The sequence below is a fragment of the Notothenia coriiceps genome, unplaced genomic scaffold (assembly GCF_000735185.1).
Source record: "Notothenia coriiceps isolate Sejong01 unplaced genomic scaffold, NC01 NC01_scaffold00003521, whole genome shotgun sequence".
NCBI lineage: Eukaryota > Metazoa > Chordata > Actinopteri > Perciformes > Nototheniidae > Notothenia > Notothenia coriiceps.
The window spans coordinates 543,143-558,569 of NW_011336222.1; the positions used below are offsets into that span (position 1 = coordinate 543,143).

General features: G+C 43.1%; 1 protein-coding gene across 2 annotated transcripts; it reads left to right on the forward strand.

The window, feature by feature from the left end:
- Positions 1 to 1,342: 1,342 nt before the first annotated feature.
- Positions 1,343 to 11,013, forward strand: LOC104941568 (protein Wnt-2b-A). Of its 2 annotated transcripts, none has more exons than XM_010766687.1 (6): positions 1,343 to 1,532; positions 3,333 to 3,472; positions 4,057 to 4,289; positions 6,914 to 7,191; positions 7,815 to 8,079; positions 9,779 to 11,013. In XM_010766687.1, the coding sequence occupies exons 1-6, from the start codon at positions 1,443 to 1,445 to the stop codon at positions 10,006 to 10,008; spliced, it is 1,236 nt and encodes a 411-aa protein (XP_010764989.1). In that variant the 5' UTR covers positions 1,343 to 1,442; the 3' UTR covers positions 10,009 to 11,013. The 2 variants fall into 2 exon arrangements, with proteins under 2 accessions (XP_010764989.1, XP_010764990.1); XM_010766688.1 differs by having other exon boundaries at positions 4,057 to 4,277.
- Positions 11,014 to 15,427: the final 4,414 nt, after the last annotated feature.

Here is a 15,427-nt window from a genome sequence, read left to right on the forward strand (position 1 = left end):
GATTTAAACAATGTCAGGGATTTACTTACTTTATTGATATCGTAATAAAGGCACAGCACACATTTCTTAATATTAATCTGATAACAATGTAAATGTCCCCTCTGTGGGACTAATAAAGGTAATCTGATATAACTGTGCCAGATTCAGCCAAAAGGAAGAAAGAATCTATCCGCAGCTGCATGGCACATTGTGTTAACATTACCGTATATGTTACGCAGTAAAAGTGAACGGATTAGATTTATGTCTGGAACAGCATGAAGATTACAATTACAATCAAATAGATGCCCAGTGAATATGATTATGTTGGTTGTAATTAGGAATGGTTGACAATAACACTAGATGTTTAATATCTCTGAAAATAACATATGCACTATAACATATCTGTTTTGGACATTTGGTATTTTTCTGCATCTACATTTTTCATAGAAAAGGGGAAAAAATCATTGGTAATTTGATTTTTTCCCCTGTGGTTTAATTATCCGGCTTTACTAGGTTGTAAAATGAAGGCGCCAACATTAATCAAAAGTAATTTTGACTGTGTGTATGGATGAACTCCTCACATTTCCAACATCTCAACCCCAACAGCATCATCACCTCAACTGACACCTATCAACAACACACACACACACACACACACACACACACACACACACACACACACACACACACACACACACACACACACACACACACACACACACACACACACACACACACACACACACACACACACACCTCCATACATCCCAATTTCATATTAGTCAAACTCTGTAACCCCTGCATCTGCCCAATGGGCGAGAGGAGCCGTTAGCGGCGAGCCCTCCCTCATCTCTCTCTCTCTCTCTCTCTCCCCCCTCTCTCTCTCTCTCTCAGCTCTGACTGTCCACAGCGCACTGATAAAGGAAAGGTCCGATGCAAGCATCCGACCCAGCACAGAGTCACACAGCCGACCGAACTGCAGCAAGTCCCGCATCTGCCAACATTTGGCTCGAGCTTTGATTCGGAACATATACTTTTCTCTGAACTAAGCCAAAACTAAGGATAAGTCTTTGGGGGGCTGACTGGAGAAGTGTCATAACCGACATTAGTTGCTCTTCTCAGGTGAAACTCCTGTCGGCAGCCACAAGTGCTCAGTGGAGAGTCTGGTGCGCACATGGCACCGAAAGCGCGCTCCTCACACTCCTGACAGTTGCGCTATTAATATGGAGCCACACACTGGATAATGAGGCCTACCTTCTGAATGGGTGCTTAACCTACTTCACATTAAATCTCGTCTTTTAAAGCCGGTCTTTGCCCTCCTCAAATCTTTTATTTTTTGGACATTTTTGTTGGTTAAAAAAGAGCAGAACCATGCTAGGTTTAAACAGGATTCTGAGCCTCCGTGCTTCCCGGATTCGGAGCAGTGGTTCGCCCGTAGCCAAGCTCTCCCCCAGGTCTTCTTCATGCCAAAACTCCGGTGCCAGTTCGAGGATTTACTGTGCGTGTCTGCTGCTCCTGCTGCTGGTGACGCCTCGGGTGGACTCTTCGTGGTGGTGAGTACTACTGTCTGCACACATCACACCTACAGACCTGAGATTTAACCTGGCCGAAATGTACTGTATTTGAATATTATTTGAAATAAACAATAACAAAGAAACAATTAACATTAATATTATCAGGCCTATTATTATTATTGATCTTAATCATTTGAAACGGAGCTGGGATTTTTGACAAGCGTTCATTTTTTCGTTAAGATTTTAAAATGCCATTACAGCATTTATTTTCCAACAGCAGACAGACAAGGCCAGTATTACGTTTGAGGATCGTTAATTTATTATCGCGGACTCACTATAGCCTACTGTACGCAATTAAGTAATTATTACTTTTAGTATTTATTTAAGCTATTCATTTTTGTGTGCATTTTTGCGGCAAAAAAATCCAAATGCAATTGGTTTCATGGGCAATTATTAGTCATGAAAGTATTGCCCTATTAATTTTAATGTGAAATAACAGCAAAGAGAAACAATGAATGTGCTTTTTCTGTCAACACTTAATTTAATTCAAAATGACATGCGCCTGGAAAAAATAGCTAAAACACGATGAAGCATTACAATTGTAAAATCTAAATTACGATTTTGTAAACTAGAGTCAATCTTCTTTAGGATTGTGTTTCTAGAAGCATTTTCTTTTTGTGTCAGATTGCTGGCCTGCCACATTGAGCAATAATAATATAGCGATAAATGTAATTTATTTCGGCGCTGTTGGCTGAGCGCGTTTTCAACTCAGCTGGGGCCTGCGTTCAACAAGGCAGAGCAGTCATTAATTTACCAGGTACCACACACACATGCACACGCACAGGCCCGCGCACAAACTTCACTAAAATACCCCAAAACCAGCCATCTAGAGCATAGGTGAGGGGTGAAAAAATATCTCATTGCCTGCACAATAACATAGTGAAAATGTCCATGTGTGTGAGTGTGTTTATAGGAGAAGTGTCTGTGTGTGGGCGGGTATGGGGGTGATGGAATGCCTAATAGTTTGTGTAGATTAAAAGCAGTTATGGGGAGTAGTGGGAGAGAGTGTGTGTCATGGCTTTGGCGGGGCATTATTGGCTTTGAGGGGAATTTAGTGCAGGAGATACTGTATCTAACTGTTTATCAAAGTTCTGTTGGTGTACAGTAAGTGATGATATGGATAGATCGGGGCCTTTAACACCACAGAGGGGATCGCAAAGATTATTGCGGCATGTCACAAATTGACAAATGTTGGAAAAAAGCATGTATTAGCCTATGTCATTCAAATACATCATAGCAGATGCTCATTGCAAACATGAATTAAGATTACTTGTGAAATATAAAGAGAACCCACAGTTTTTATTAGGTGTTTGAACGAAAAGCGTTGTGCATGTCTTGGCCAGGAAGTTACAAGTAACAGAATAGCAAACTGACTTGTCTGTTGTATCTTAAGAACATTTGACAGGAAATCCCAAGACTAAATTGAAATAATTTGTACTTTCAATGACTTTTGCTACAAAAGTGTTCCTTGTGTGATCCAATAAGGCTTGAGAGGACGACAGGGCAACAATACGCCAATATAATATCAGCTGCGTCATAGAAGTCTTTTCAATTTGTGTCCTACTTGTCTCTCTTCTATGATTCACAGTATAGTTCCAAGGCTTTACAGCATGTTGTTTTAGACCTGGGGATAATGATTTACCATCCTATAAAATCCACAAGTCCTCTTGACTCTCAGAGCGAAAGAGAGAAAATTAAGTGTGAATTGCTGCTCTGGCCCTTTCCTTTGATGAGCACTCTGTTCCTATTCCTCTTCTCTAATCCCTCTCTGGGGAGCAGAGAGCCTCCAGTCTCCATCCTCTTGCCCAGCCTCGTAAAACCCGACCACACAGCTACACGCTCCCTGACCTCCACCAGCTGACCCGCCAAAGCCCCGCAGCCACCGAGATGCACACAATGAGATCTAGAGTATATTTTGGGTAAGCTTGAGGGAGCATTTATCTTGTTAGGATACTATAGGTCTGTTTTATTAGGGCAGGAAGAAAGATTGGAAGAGACACACAAGAGAACTGTGAGTTAGATAAGCATTAGTGGGGAAAGGCAGAAGACAATACAAATAGTAAATGAGGTCTTAGCTTGACAGGGTTATTGGAAGACCCAGACTTTGTGCTCTGATTTGTGACGACACAATTTCAACTATCCCATTGGGAAACATTTAAACACACATGCAAGTCTTGTGGGAAGAGGTTAAGTGCTTATTTATTTGAAGAGCGGAGTAAATGGTTTCCACTCCCCTCCTGCTCGCAAACCTTAAACTGTTAAGTGTAGTGAACTCTGACTCACAGAGGACTGTTACCGCAGCTCTCCTTCAAGCCACTCACCACCTTTGAGTGTGTGTGTATCCACATGTGTACACACCTACTATATGAGGGTGCCTATCTGTGCTCATTTATTGCAATATACCATCAATCACTCCTGCACCACATATTCCACAAGTCTTGAGTGAAGATGGTGATTTAGTTCCAAACCCCCTAGTAGTTTCTTGTGTGTTTTGCCTCCTCAGGTACATCGGTGCTCTCGGGGCCCGTGTGATCTGCGACAACATCCCAGGTTTGGTGAACAAGCAGCGGCATCTTTGCCAGCGGCATCCAGACATCATGCAGGCCATCGGCGAGGGCACCAAAGAGTGGATCAGAGAATGCCAGCACCAGTTCAGACACCACCGCTGGAACTGCAGCACGCTGGACCGCGACCACACCGTGTTTGGACGTGTCTTGCTACGGAGTAAGTCCATGGGTGTGTCTACACGTCTTCCTGTTTGATTACTGACTGTTTAGCCAAAAAGTAGAGATACTGAACCTGAGCCCCATCTGCTAAAATCTCACCCCTCATTCAGATCCCTTTTCTTCACTTTCGCTGCCTTATCTCTCCCTTTTCCTTTCCACCCTTCTCCCCTTGCTCTGTTCTTCCTCCAATCTTTCCTTCTCATGCTGACGTACGCTGGTTCTCCGTGTTTATAATCGCTAATGGACTGTTGTAATGCCGTATGCCTCGTCAATAAACACACAGGCTTCGAAAGGCGGGCTTGTTGTCATTTTGTTTTTCCACTTCTGCCAGATCTCTCTGCTCTGCAATAGATTCATGCCTACACACATATGCACACAGTCAAACATGCATTTACCAAAATACATATTTTCCCAGTTGCTTCTGCAAGTACAGTATAGTTCCTCCTTATAGGGGCCATCTAACAACACAGTGTGAGTCATTGCTGAGGAACATGGCCTCTTCATCGAAACACCTGATAGCCTAGATGTCAGCTGGTTATTTTGCACAAAAAAAATGTATGACTGTTTTATAAGTGGGAGGGAGGCTGTGGCGTAGTGGACTAGTGCGTTGGTGTTCGGATCAGGGGGTCACAGGTTCAAACCCCACTGCAGTCAGCATGTCGTTGTGTCCCTGGGCAAGACACTTTACCCCAAATTGCTCATGTGGGGATTGTCCACAGTATTGAGTATGCTTTGGATAAAAGCGTCTAACAAGTAATAAGTGGTCTAATCTTATTACAGCAGTTGATTTGGTTCTACGGTGCACAAAATAAGGGGATTCTGTCAAAGACTTAGCATCTGAGATGTTATTGTTTCTCATCCATCCATTTTCAGCATGGACGGGGGTCCACGATGTATGAAGGAAATAGCAGATATAGAGATACAGGCTGCAAATGTGTGTGTGTATGTGTGTGTGCGTGTGTGCGGTGGAAAAGAATAAACATTAATGTAGATGTAAATATTTAGAGAGATACACACTCTTACTCTCTCACACACAGACACACACAGATGACAAGCAATGCCCTCCTCCGTCCTCCCCCACATGCGGCGCCCCCCCCCCAGCAGCACCCACTACCCCCTTCTCCTCACCCACGGAGATGGAATGGGACATTCCAGGGAATACACAGCGAGCAGGTTGGATCACACAGACTCCTCTGGCCCCGGCTAGTTCAGATAGGTCCGCAGACTGAACCTTGCTTTCCGATACAAAGTGCCCCGCCCTAAGTCATGTCTAAATATTACTATATCAGACAGTTTTGTGATGTTGGCTTGAAGTGCTGGTACTTGAGTGTAAGTCTTTTAAATGAACGTGCAAAATCTTGCTTTTCTCGTGTATTAAGAGGTTGATTTGTCGGATGAAAACACGATTCGTAAATCTGATGTGTTGATAGTTCCTATACTGTATAGCGTGAGGATTATGGGACGTTTGCTACGGCATTTAAATTCTGCGAATTGAGGTTCTGATCAGACTAAAACTAAAACTTTCCATGTAGATAGGGGTTAAACATTCTATTATTAATGTTAGCCTGAAGGCGGGGCTAAGAAAGATTTAAGTAGGGTCCAAAATAGAAAGAGTTCATCATCTGGGGAGCATGAATGTGATTTTTGTAAGCTGCCTTCAGTAAATGAAAATGTTGCTTTTTGCTTGCATTTCAAAAAACAAGCCAAGTCAACCGCAAGAGCATGGTGCAGCACACAGACAATGGACATCACACACATTTTGCAATTTTCATGTCTTGAATAAGATTCGCAAAAAGAAAGAAAATCTGTACCTCATCTCCAATTGACTACGTCAAGTTAGTCGAGTGGAGCTCTAACAAACAAGATCAGCTAATAATTCACTCTGCAGCACTTTAATTAATGAATTAATAAATAACGAAGAGCAATTTACTCATTGGGGAAACAAAAATGTCACTTTAGGTGCATTCCTTTCTTCTATCTGAAATAGCATTTGAGTTGCTTTAACTTTTATGTTGTGTGAGAGTACAGAGGAACCAAGTGAACACCATATGTCTGTTAGGCTGTGACTAAAGGTGGACAAGTTCTTCTGTCTTTGGCTGTTGTCTTTTGCGAAATTCACTCCCACGAGTGCTGCAAAAACTGTGACTAACTACTATATCTAATTCTCTATGTGTCTTTGGCCACACAATAGATGAGTCATATTGTAAGGAACTAAAGAGACCCGAAAAGCACAGCAATGGTAGAAAATGCTGTCATGACATCATCCTGGCGCTGATTAATGGGGTATCACTGTGTCTGTATTTAAACAATTTATGTGAGCAGAGAAGAGCCCCGCAGCTGGGATTATTTCCATGATAATATTTAAACAGAGCTGTCCTATACTCCACATCAGGCCTGATATGCCCCCGTCAGCTGCACCTTCATGTCCTGATGGCTCAGGCCCAGACCGGGTTATAGCATTATGTGTATCTGTGAATGCATGTTAACATGTGGGATGTGCAATTTTAAGTCTTTAGATCATAGAGAATCTATTGTATAGCAAAATATGAATTATTGCAATTTCCTGGCTGTGGTTTTTTAACCTACTTCAGTCTAAACTCTTGGTTTCTTTTGTGCTTTGTGTTACTTTCTCAGGTAGTCGTGAAGCAGCATTCGTCTACGCCATCTCCTCAGCAGGAGTGGTGTATGCGCTCACTCGCGCCTGCAGCCAGGGGGAGCTGAAGACGTGTAACTGCGACCCTCACAAGCGTGGACGGGACAGCGATGACAGAGGAGACTTTGACTGGGGTGGCTGTAGTGATAACATCAACTATGGGATAAAGTTTGCCAAAGCCTTTATAGATGCCAAAGAAAGGACTGTCCGAGATGCACGGGCGCTCATGAACCTACACAACAACCGCTGTGGCAGAACAGTAAGTGTTCGAGTACAACAACAAAAACACTTTCTCACTTCAATCTTGTGGTATATCTATGCAGATTTTGGCTATTTTGCTTTCCAGAGATTAGATAAATCTGCATTATGAACATCCTTTCTACCTGGCTTTAAAATGAAATCTATATGTGGCAAAGGAGAAAGTATACCAGTTTTTAAATGCAGTTAAAAATTGCAGTGCATTCTGAGTGCATTTTAGAGTTGTCACTATTCAATAATCAATCTGTAATAACCTCCTCAGTTACTTAATTGTCAATGTATACAGTAGATGGGGTTTCCTATAAATCACTGATAGGAACCAGGTGGGATGCATTTGAAAAGAACCAGATTTTTGGTGAAACTGACAGCTCTTGGGCATTAACACCTTGTGTAAAACAGCTGTTTTGTAGGCGTTAATCCGGAGAGTGCTTATTGAGAAACAGTTTACAGTAAATGATCAAAGGTTAGTTCTAAGTATATAATCGGGACCATTGTAGGTAAACCTTTTGTTTGTGATGGTCACAGCAATAAAAAAGAACATTATGCCAGAAGCGCTTCTGCATTTTGAGAAACAAATGTCATGATGCTTAAAACCCCATATCCCTCTTCTCTCTATGTTTTTAGGCTGTAAAGCGATTCATGAAGCTGGAGTGTAAATGCCACGGTGTGAGTGGTTCTTGCACGCTGCGGACATGTTGGATGGCCATGTCAGACTTCAGGAAGACCGGGGACTACCTGAGGAGAAAATACAACGGAGCCATCGAGGTGACAATGAATCAGGACGGGACAGGCTTTGCCGTAGCTAACAAAGCCTTCAGGAAGGCCACCAAGAATGACCTGGTCTACTTTGAGAACTCCCCGGATTACTGCCTACAAGACAAAACAGCAGGTATGACTAAACGGAGAGAAGACGAAGAGAGTGGACTGGGCTGAAAGACGCAGAGAGGCAGTTTCTCATGGGTGTTGATGGATTACCCCGACTGTGTTATGTTTTAGGGGTGTTATGTGTATGTTGTGTGTATGTTCATGCATGACTAGTGTGTTTGTGTGTGTGAATGTCAGTGTGTGTGTGTGTGTAATGGTAGTCGGATAACACATCAGGTCTCCTGTGTGATGTCGGTGGAAGCTAATATCCTTGTACCCTGGGGACATGGTCGTTCTGTGACCACCTGACCTCTATCAGTCTCTGTCAACACACACAGACACACACACATACCTTCATGGACTGAGTTGATCAGCCTTTACACAATGCACCCAGTTAGTTATGATTGTTTTTGATTGGCTGGTTACTGGTTTAAACACCTGGACAAACTCTTACGATATTTAGCATTACCACCTACATCAATCAGAAGCTCAGTGTAGTTATTCCTCGTCCTTTGTCTGCCTCTCTCTTCGTCCATCCACCCCCTCTTTCTCACCTTCCCAGTGGAATCCACAGCCTAGGGACACAAGCAGCTAATTTAAAAAAAAAAAAAAATTGCTTCTTTCTGTCTGTCACAGTCTCTCCCTCTCTGTCTGTCTGAACTAAGCGTAGCTGGAGGGCAGAGTGGGCCTCAGAGTGTGAGAGCCTGTCTGTCTGTCACGCTCCACTGTCCATTTAACCCACACACACACACACACACACACACACACACACACACACACACACACACACACACACACACACACACACACACACACACACACACACACACACACACACACAGCGTGGCTTCAAAGGGAGCAGTGGCTTGGGAAAGGCAGTGTAACTATAGGCCACTCTACCAACACCGCATAGTTGTGTGTGTGGGTCTGTTGTTCTATGGGCAGCTTGTTGTGATAGGTAGCAGTTCAAACAGGGACCTTCTCACACAAAACACCAGAACTAATCTCTGTGGGGATGACATTCACATAAGACACAGACTATATGCCATTGCATTAGGTAATAGCCAGAATGTGAAACACTACCATACACTCGATTGACATGCTACTGCAGATCCAACATCCAACCAAATGAAAAGCTAAAGGTAAACTACAACTGTTATATTGTATTGATGCAAATAACCAGAAGCCCATTCCCAGAACCTAAACTTGTTAACAGTATATTGAGGTCAACAACATTTGTCTAGGCAGAGATGGTTATGTTTTAGCTGCCCTAAGCCAAAGATTGTCATCATGGGTTAATTGTCATCTTTCAAGTAGCTGGGCAAACCATTAAAGTCAGCGTCCACACTGTACATTTGGGTCAAATTATTGGACATTTTTGACGGTTACAATGTCTCTTTCTTGGTGAAAACAACTACAGAAGGACCATCAAAAAGCTGCACAGACACAATTGCTGGTAGTAACATCTACAAGTCCAATATTACACTAATTGAATCTATTCAGCTCTTCAAACAATTTATCGAATATCAGAAGTGTTGCTAATATATTGTCTTTTTGATTGACTATTTGATGCATCCAATCATTATATGAGGACAATAGACAATTGTTCGCCAGTTGTTGTTTTCTTAAGAATAACGGGCAGGGAAGTAAAACATAGCAGACCAGAAACTTGCTTTAGTTAACTTTTAGTTTTTAATATCCAACCTCTTTTGTGCTCTATGCAGGCTCCCTGGGAACGGCTGGTCGAGTCTGCAATAAGACATCACGTGGCACAGATGGCTGTGAGGTCATGTGCTGTGGGCGGGGCTACGACACCACAAGAGTCAAGCAAATCACCAAGTGTGAGTGCAAGTTCAAATGGTGCTGCGCCGTGGAGTGTAAGGACTGTGAGGAAGCTGTGGACATACACACGTGCAAAGCTCCCAAACGAGCTGAATGGTTGGAACAGACCTGAGGACACGCCCCGCTGCCCCCTGTAATACAACCCCGCCCCTTTTCCCTTTACTACAGGACATCCTGTGGAACATGGCATTCTGGGAAAGATTGTATAAAAGTGCTCTGCGTCTCCGCCCTCCCCTGCCCCCATCTTGGTTCATCATTGCATGGCTTTTCAACCTGTCTCTGTGAAAGCACTAGAATTCAGTACCCATCAATATGAATGAACACCCAGAAGCCCCGGTTCGTGAATGGCCCTGTGACTGAACTGCTGGGATGAACGGTGAAACCAGTGAAAACTTTGGGGTTTGGGTGAATTGGGCTTTTATTGAAGAATTAGTCCAGATGGCCTTTTCTCTACCGTGTGGCTCTGGGTTAAGAATGGTTTGCTGCTTTCATGATGCTTTAAAGACACATTTTTATATTAACTGAGCCTTCAAACGTATTCAGTATTAATACAACAACATCATATACTCGCATAATTGTTACTCTTTTCTACCCAAAACGAACACTTGGTTGGACTTTGGGAAGTAGCTTGACAAGTGCACTTTGAGAAGTGATAATCTAGGCATGCGTTTGACTCTGTGTGGACAAGCAGAAGTCCAGGCTATGGACTACAAGAAGACAAGGAGATGGACACTAGATGAATAAATGGACAGATGCATCATTGGGACTTTGAATGCAACTGTATAACAAGAGAGGAAAAAAATGCTTTTTAAAGAGATTTATTTAAATTGTTAAGTGTTGTTTCATTTCTCATCTGCGGATGAGACTGCACTACATTGGCTGACAAGAGGATAGAGAAAAGCACTCCCATTATTATGATTATACAGTGTACTCTAGTTTCAGTGTGTGAGACGACGAACTGCCGCTGAGGAGAAAAAAGAAGAAAAAGGAGATGGCCTGGATGGTCATTGAGTCACACATAACTACAACATCAGACTGTTTTCCCTTCTCTGCTCTTCAGCTTGCCTGTATAACTGTGTATATTGCCTTGTTCATATGAAATATATGGTGCATTAGTACAACACTGAAATCTTTGTTTTTTGTTCGGACAGACAAACAAAAAGATTGAAGGCAAAAAAAGAGACTAGGTGCAGACAGAGCAGAACTAATCAGTGTGACCGCGCAGGATAGTGAGCAAGTTCCCTTGTATTGCTGTAATAACCTGCCATGTTATTCCCATCACACACACATACACATATATACACACCATCGCCGCTACTCACCAGCATGAGTTGAGAGACACTGGGGCAGTGATAATACAATCTGTGCCGGTAACAAAGGCTGATTCTGTGTGAGTTGGGGTGGGGTGCGTTACATCAGTCAAGGGGAGGGAAGTGTTTGATTAAAGGCCCAACCTAAACCCCAACCCCTGCTGGCCTCATCCCATCCCTCGCTATGTGGAATTCCAGGTGGGTCCCAGGCTAATGACTAGATGGCTGTAATTACTCTGGGCTGTTGATAGCTGGTGATTGGACATGGTCGTGCCACAGAGGACCTAGTGTGGGCTCCTGCTGGGACCACATTTAATCAAAGGCTTCTTGGCCGGCTTATCAAAGGGAATACTTTCCAGCAATCTTCTCTGCCTCAGCCCCCTCTGCTCCCCAGACTCTCAGTCCAGTTCAATCTCTGTTACATTAGAGCCCAGAGAATCCTGATAACATGAATTCAAAGGAATATTGCACACACACAATGGCCAACTTAAGACGTGCAACAGAACTGCATAGATGCCTTAATCATTTATTCATTACCTTTTTACTCAGCAAACGTTTTCTTCTGTAAAGCTCTAACCCTGTATGCCGTGTTGGGCAATGTGTGCCAGTGATAAGATAATCTCTCCATGCCCAGGATTGGGACAGGATGCATTCATGTTCAGGACTGATTGGACAAACTAATTCCATGACACAGGAAATACAAGGATCTGCCCTGCAGGTACCTTGATACAGGAAGCAGAAACACACTCGGATATAGAAAAACAGGCGAAGGACATTGAAAATACAAAATTGAGTCCCTTCAATCAATACAATCTCTTTTTATGTGATACTGCTTTATAATCAAAGTTTCATTGGACTAATATCATTATTTACTTTCAGTCAACCAGCCGCCCCAAAAAGAGCCCTCAACATCTTAGAAGAGGTCTTTTAATAGTCACAGGAGGCCCATATCATTAGATAAGATAAGCTTTATTGTGCCTCAGGGTAATATTATGAAGCAATTCCAGTCATTGGGACTATTCTAGTGTCAGCCTTCTGTGGCAGAGTCTATCTGTGTCCTGGATGCCAGACTGAGAACATTCCTGCTGCAGGGTTTCACAGACAAACCATTAGTCTTCACAGCTGGCAGGCAGTGCTGTAGGCCAGAGAGATTGCACTTGCTGAGGGCACAGATATGGCTTTAAACCACATAGGAGATCTTCAACTTGAATACGTTTTGAATTTCTATCATATATGATGACATGCCAGCTATTTTTAAGAGACTAAGATTATTATTTATAGTGTAAGGCAAAATTGCTTACTGAACTTTGAAAAAAAAACAATTGACAACAAAGTTATACATAGATGTAAATGTACTTTGTACTGAGTTTTCAGATACCAGATCAGCCGATTATCATGGTACCCGATCCAGCTCTTTGAGTGCGTAGTGCGTACCTGACCTTTATATGAAATCAGTATTGGTTCATGTCTGAATATTATGGGCATTGTGAGTGGGCTCACTTGCGTGTTTAAGTGGTTTAGAAAAGTGGTAGTATGTACAGTACATATTTACAATGAATGTCTTGCATGTATGGATCCATTGTTGCAATGTCATCCCTGGTTTCAGATCGCAGAAACGTACTTGGTAGCTAAGACTCAAGATCCAAGTTGGAAATAACCAGAAGTATCCTTTAATTCCACAGCAAGGCCAAGTTATCTGACTGGGACCAAATCACAGTCAAAATCCTCCAGCTCAAACTTTGGTTCAGCTAAATTTAAATTCTCTAAAATTAATAGCCCTTATTGTTTAACATCTTCTATGCTTCTGTCCTATAAGATGATAACACTTGAATGTTTCTCAACATTGACCAAATGTATGTGTTTGGTTGGCCAATAGAAGCAGTGCTGCACAAGGTTTGGAATTGTAGAAGATGTTATCATGTGTACACTCTCGTACACTGTTTTATTCTGTGGTTGGTTACCCTGATCAATATTTCCTTTTTCATAACCATTACATCATCCCCTTTTCCAGGACACAGCACGAGGCAAAATTGTCAAACGGAAACGTTATGTGGCCATATCTTTATACTCACACACACATTGCTGCAGTAACTTTAGACTGTTAGGCAGCTCAATTATTTATATAGTATCAACACAGTTATTCTCAACTGTGTCATCTTTACGTCTGTTCTCTCTCACTATCATCCACATCTGTCTCAGTACTGACAGTTATGTAGATTTATCAACTATATGTCCAGGCTGTAAATCATGTCAGTCTTAGCTCTGTTTGCCAAATGACAACAACCCTGAGAATAGAAGACACACCACACTCTGATTACATACACAAACATGCATACAAACACACTCATTCACTCACACACACACACACACACACACACACACACACACACACACACACACACACACACACACACACACACACACACACACACACACACACACACACACACACACACACACACACACACACACACACACACACACACACATGCATAGCCTGGAGGTACATGGACATGGCAGACCACCACCACCTACACTGTGTCAGTTGACTAAAACATCTAAAATCCGTCTTGAACTCAGCGATAGAAAAAAATAAGAGGTTTCACACAATAAGAAGGAGGAGTCACATGGATGGATGAAGGGGAGAGAGAAATGTATAGGGTTACCTAGAGACCTGACAGGCATGTTTATCAGCAGATCCTAATCTGGGCAGAAAGACCCGTGTTCCCCACAATTCATCATCATTACTCGCCCCACCTGCCACATCCCTCTGACCGCCTCCCTCCAACTCTGATATAGGCTTCTGTCTGTGGGAATCTAGCCGTAGACCTCACGCACAATTTTTTCCAATAACATTCACCTTGGGGTGGTCCGGGTGTCAGCCATGCGATCTGTTTCGCACACACATTCACACGTACATACCTGCAGGCTACGATAGGACCCCCTCAGTGCCCCCTGAGCTCACCTATCACCTGTCTGGTAGAACCGTGAGTATGTTAGCCAGCTCTTCTACTCTGTCACTCACAGTTTTGGACCAGAAAGTGTGGTGGGATGAGTTAACCCCTGAGGCACAGTAGAACCTGGGTAATTTTTGTCCCGAGTCTGGTTGAGGTCAGGGGTCAGAAAGTGTAGGTGCATCAACAGGGAACATTCAGCACTATGAGCAACCCCCACCGATCCGTCGCCTGATGACACCTTCTAAACATTAACGGCTTGCTCATGTAGCTAAGCTCTTCTCTGGCTGGCCAGCAAATGGTTGATTTTATTATATAAAGACCACCTGCTCTGCTGGATTAAATGCAGGCCTTCAGTGTAGCTGCCTACAATGTCAACCATTCAATTCATCTTTTATCCTTTGGCTCTGTCTCTATCTGATGGGAAGGGTGTCAGCCATTAGGTACTTGATTGTGCAGCTTTGTCGGGAACAGGTTTGGGTTGGGAGGCTGTGGGAGCAGTAGGAGGTGGAGATTTATTAGGGAGCTCAGACTAATATTTACGTGACCTGCCAGGACCCGAGGGGTGTAGAGACAGAGAGGGAGAGAAAGTATGGATTGCTATACGTCTGCATTGAGGGAATAAGGGGATCATGACACAAAACACTTATCTCCAAAAACGTACAGAAAAAACTGCAAGCTTTGCTCTGTCATTTCCAAAAAGGGGTAACATGTAAAACATTTCGAGTGCTTCTATAATTGCTCCAATGACTGACACATACGACCGCATGCAGGTTGACCTCAATGGTTTTTCCATGAGTTGACACAGCACCAATTTGTCATCCCCAATGTATCTGTGATATGACTCTCTCACTGTTAGGCCAGAAGTCAAGCTTAGTGTTGAATATTTTGCAGGTTCGGCTCACAGGCAGCCGCCATTAGGGTTAAAGGACATTTGAGACAGACATTTAAGACAGTTAGTCGCGGTGAATTCTTCACCTTACAAGGTGTGGGCTGCAATGTGACGAGGCTTGTATATGCTTGTGACAGTGTGAGTGTGTTTATCTCCCTCCCTGTGTGGGAATTTACAGACACACCTCGCAAGGCACAAACAACGGTGACCTGGAAAAATAGTCGAAATTCCACCAACATGCTGGGGAATTTGGGGGTTTGTACTGGCAATACACACACACACACACACACACACACACACACACACACACACACACACACACACACACACACACACACACACACACACAGACATCTAGAGACAGAGGTGTGGGAA

What these genes read in the sequence shown, in the direction of transcription:
- LOC104941568 (XM_010766687.1), top strand. Translation starts at nt 1,443, where the DNA reads ATGCCAAAACTCCGGTGCCAGTTCGAGGATTTACTGTGCGTGTCTGCT. An exon ending in GCTACGGAGTAAGTCCATGG is followed by an intron (nt 4,290 to 6,913) that starts GTGTGTCTACAC and finishes TTACTTTCTCAG; the next exon opens with GTAGTCGTGAAGCAGCATTC. An exon ending in CCTACAAGACAAAACAGCAG is followed by an intron (nt 8,080 to 9,778) that starts GTATGACTAAAC and finishes TGCTCTATGCAG; the next exon opens with GCTCCCTGGGAACGGCTGGT.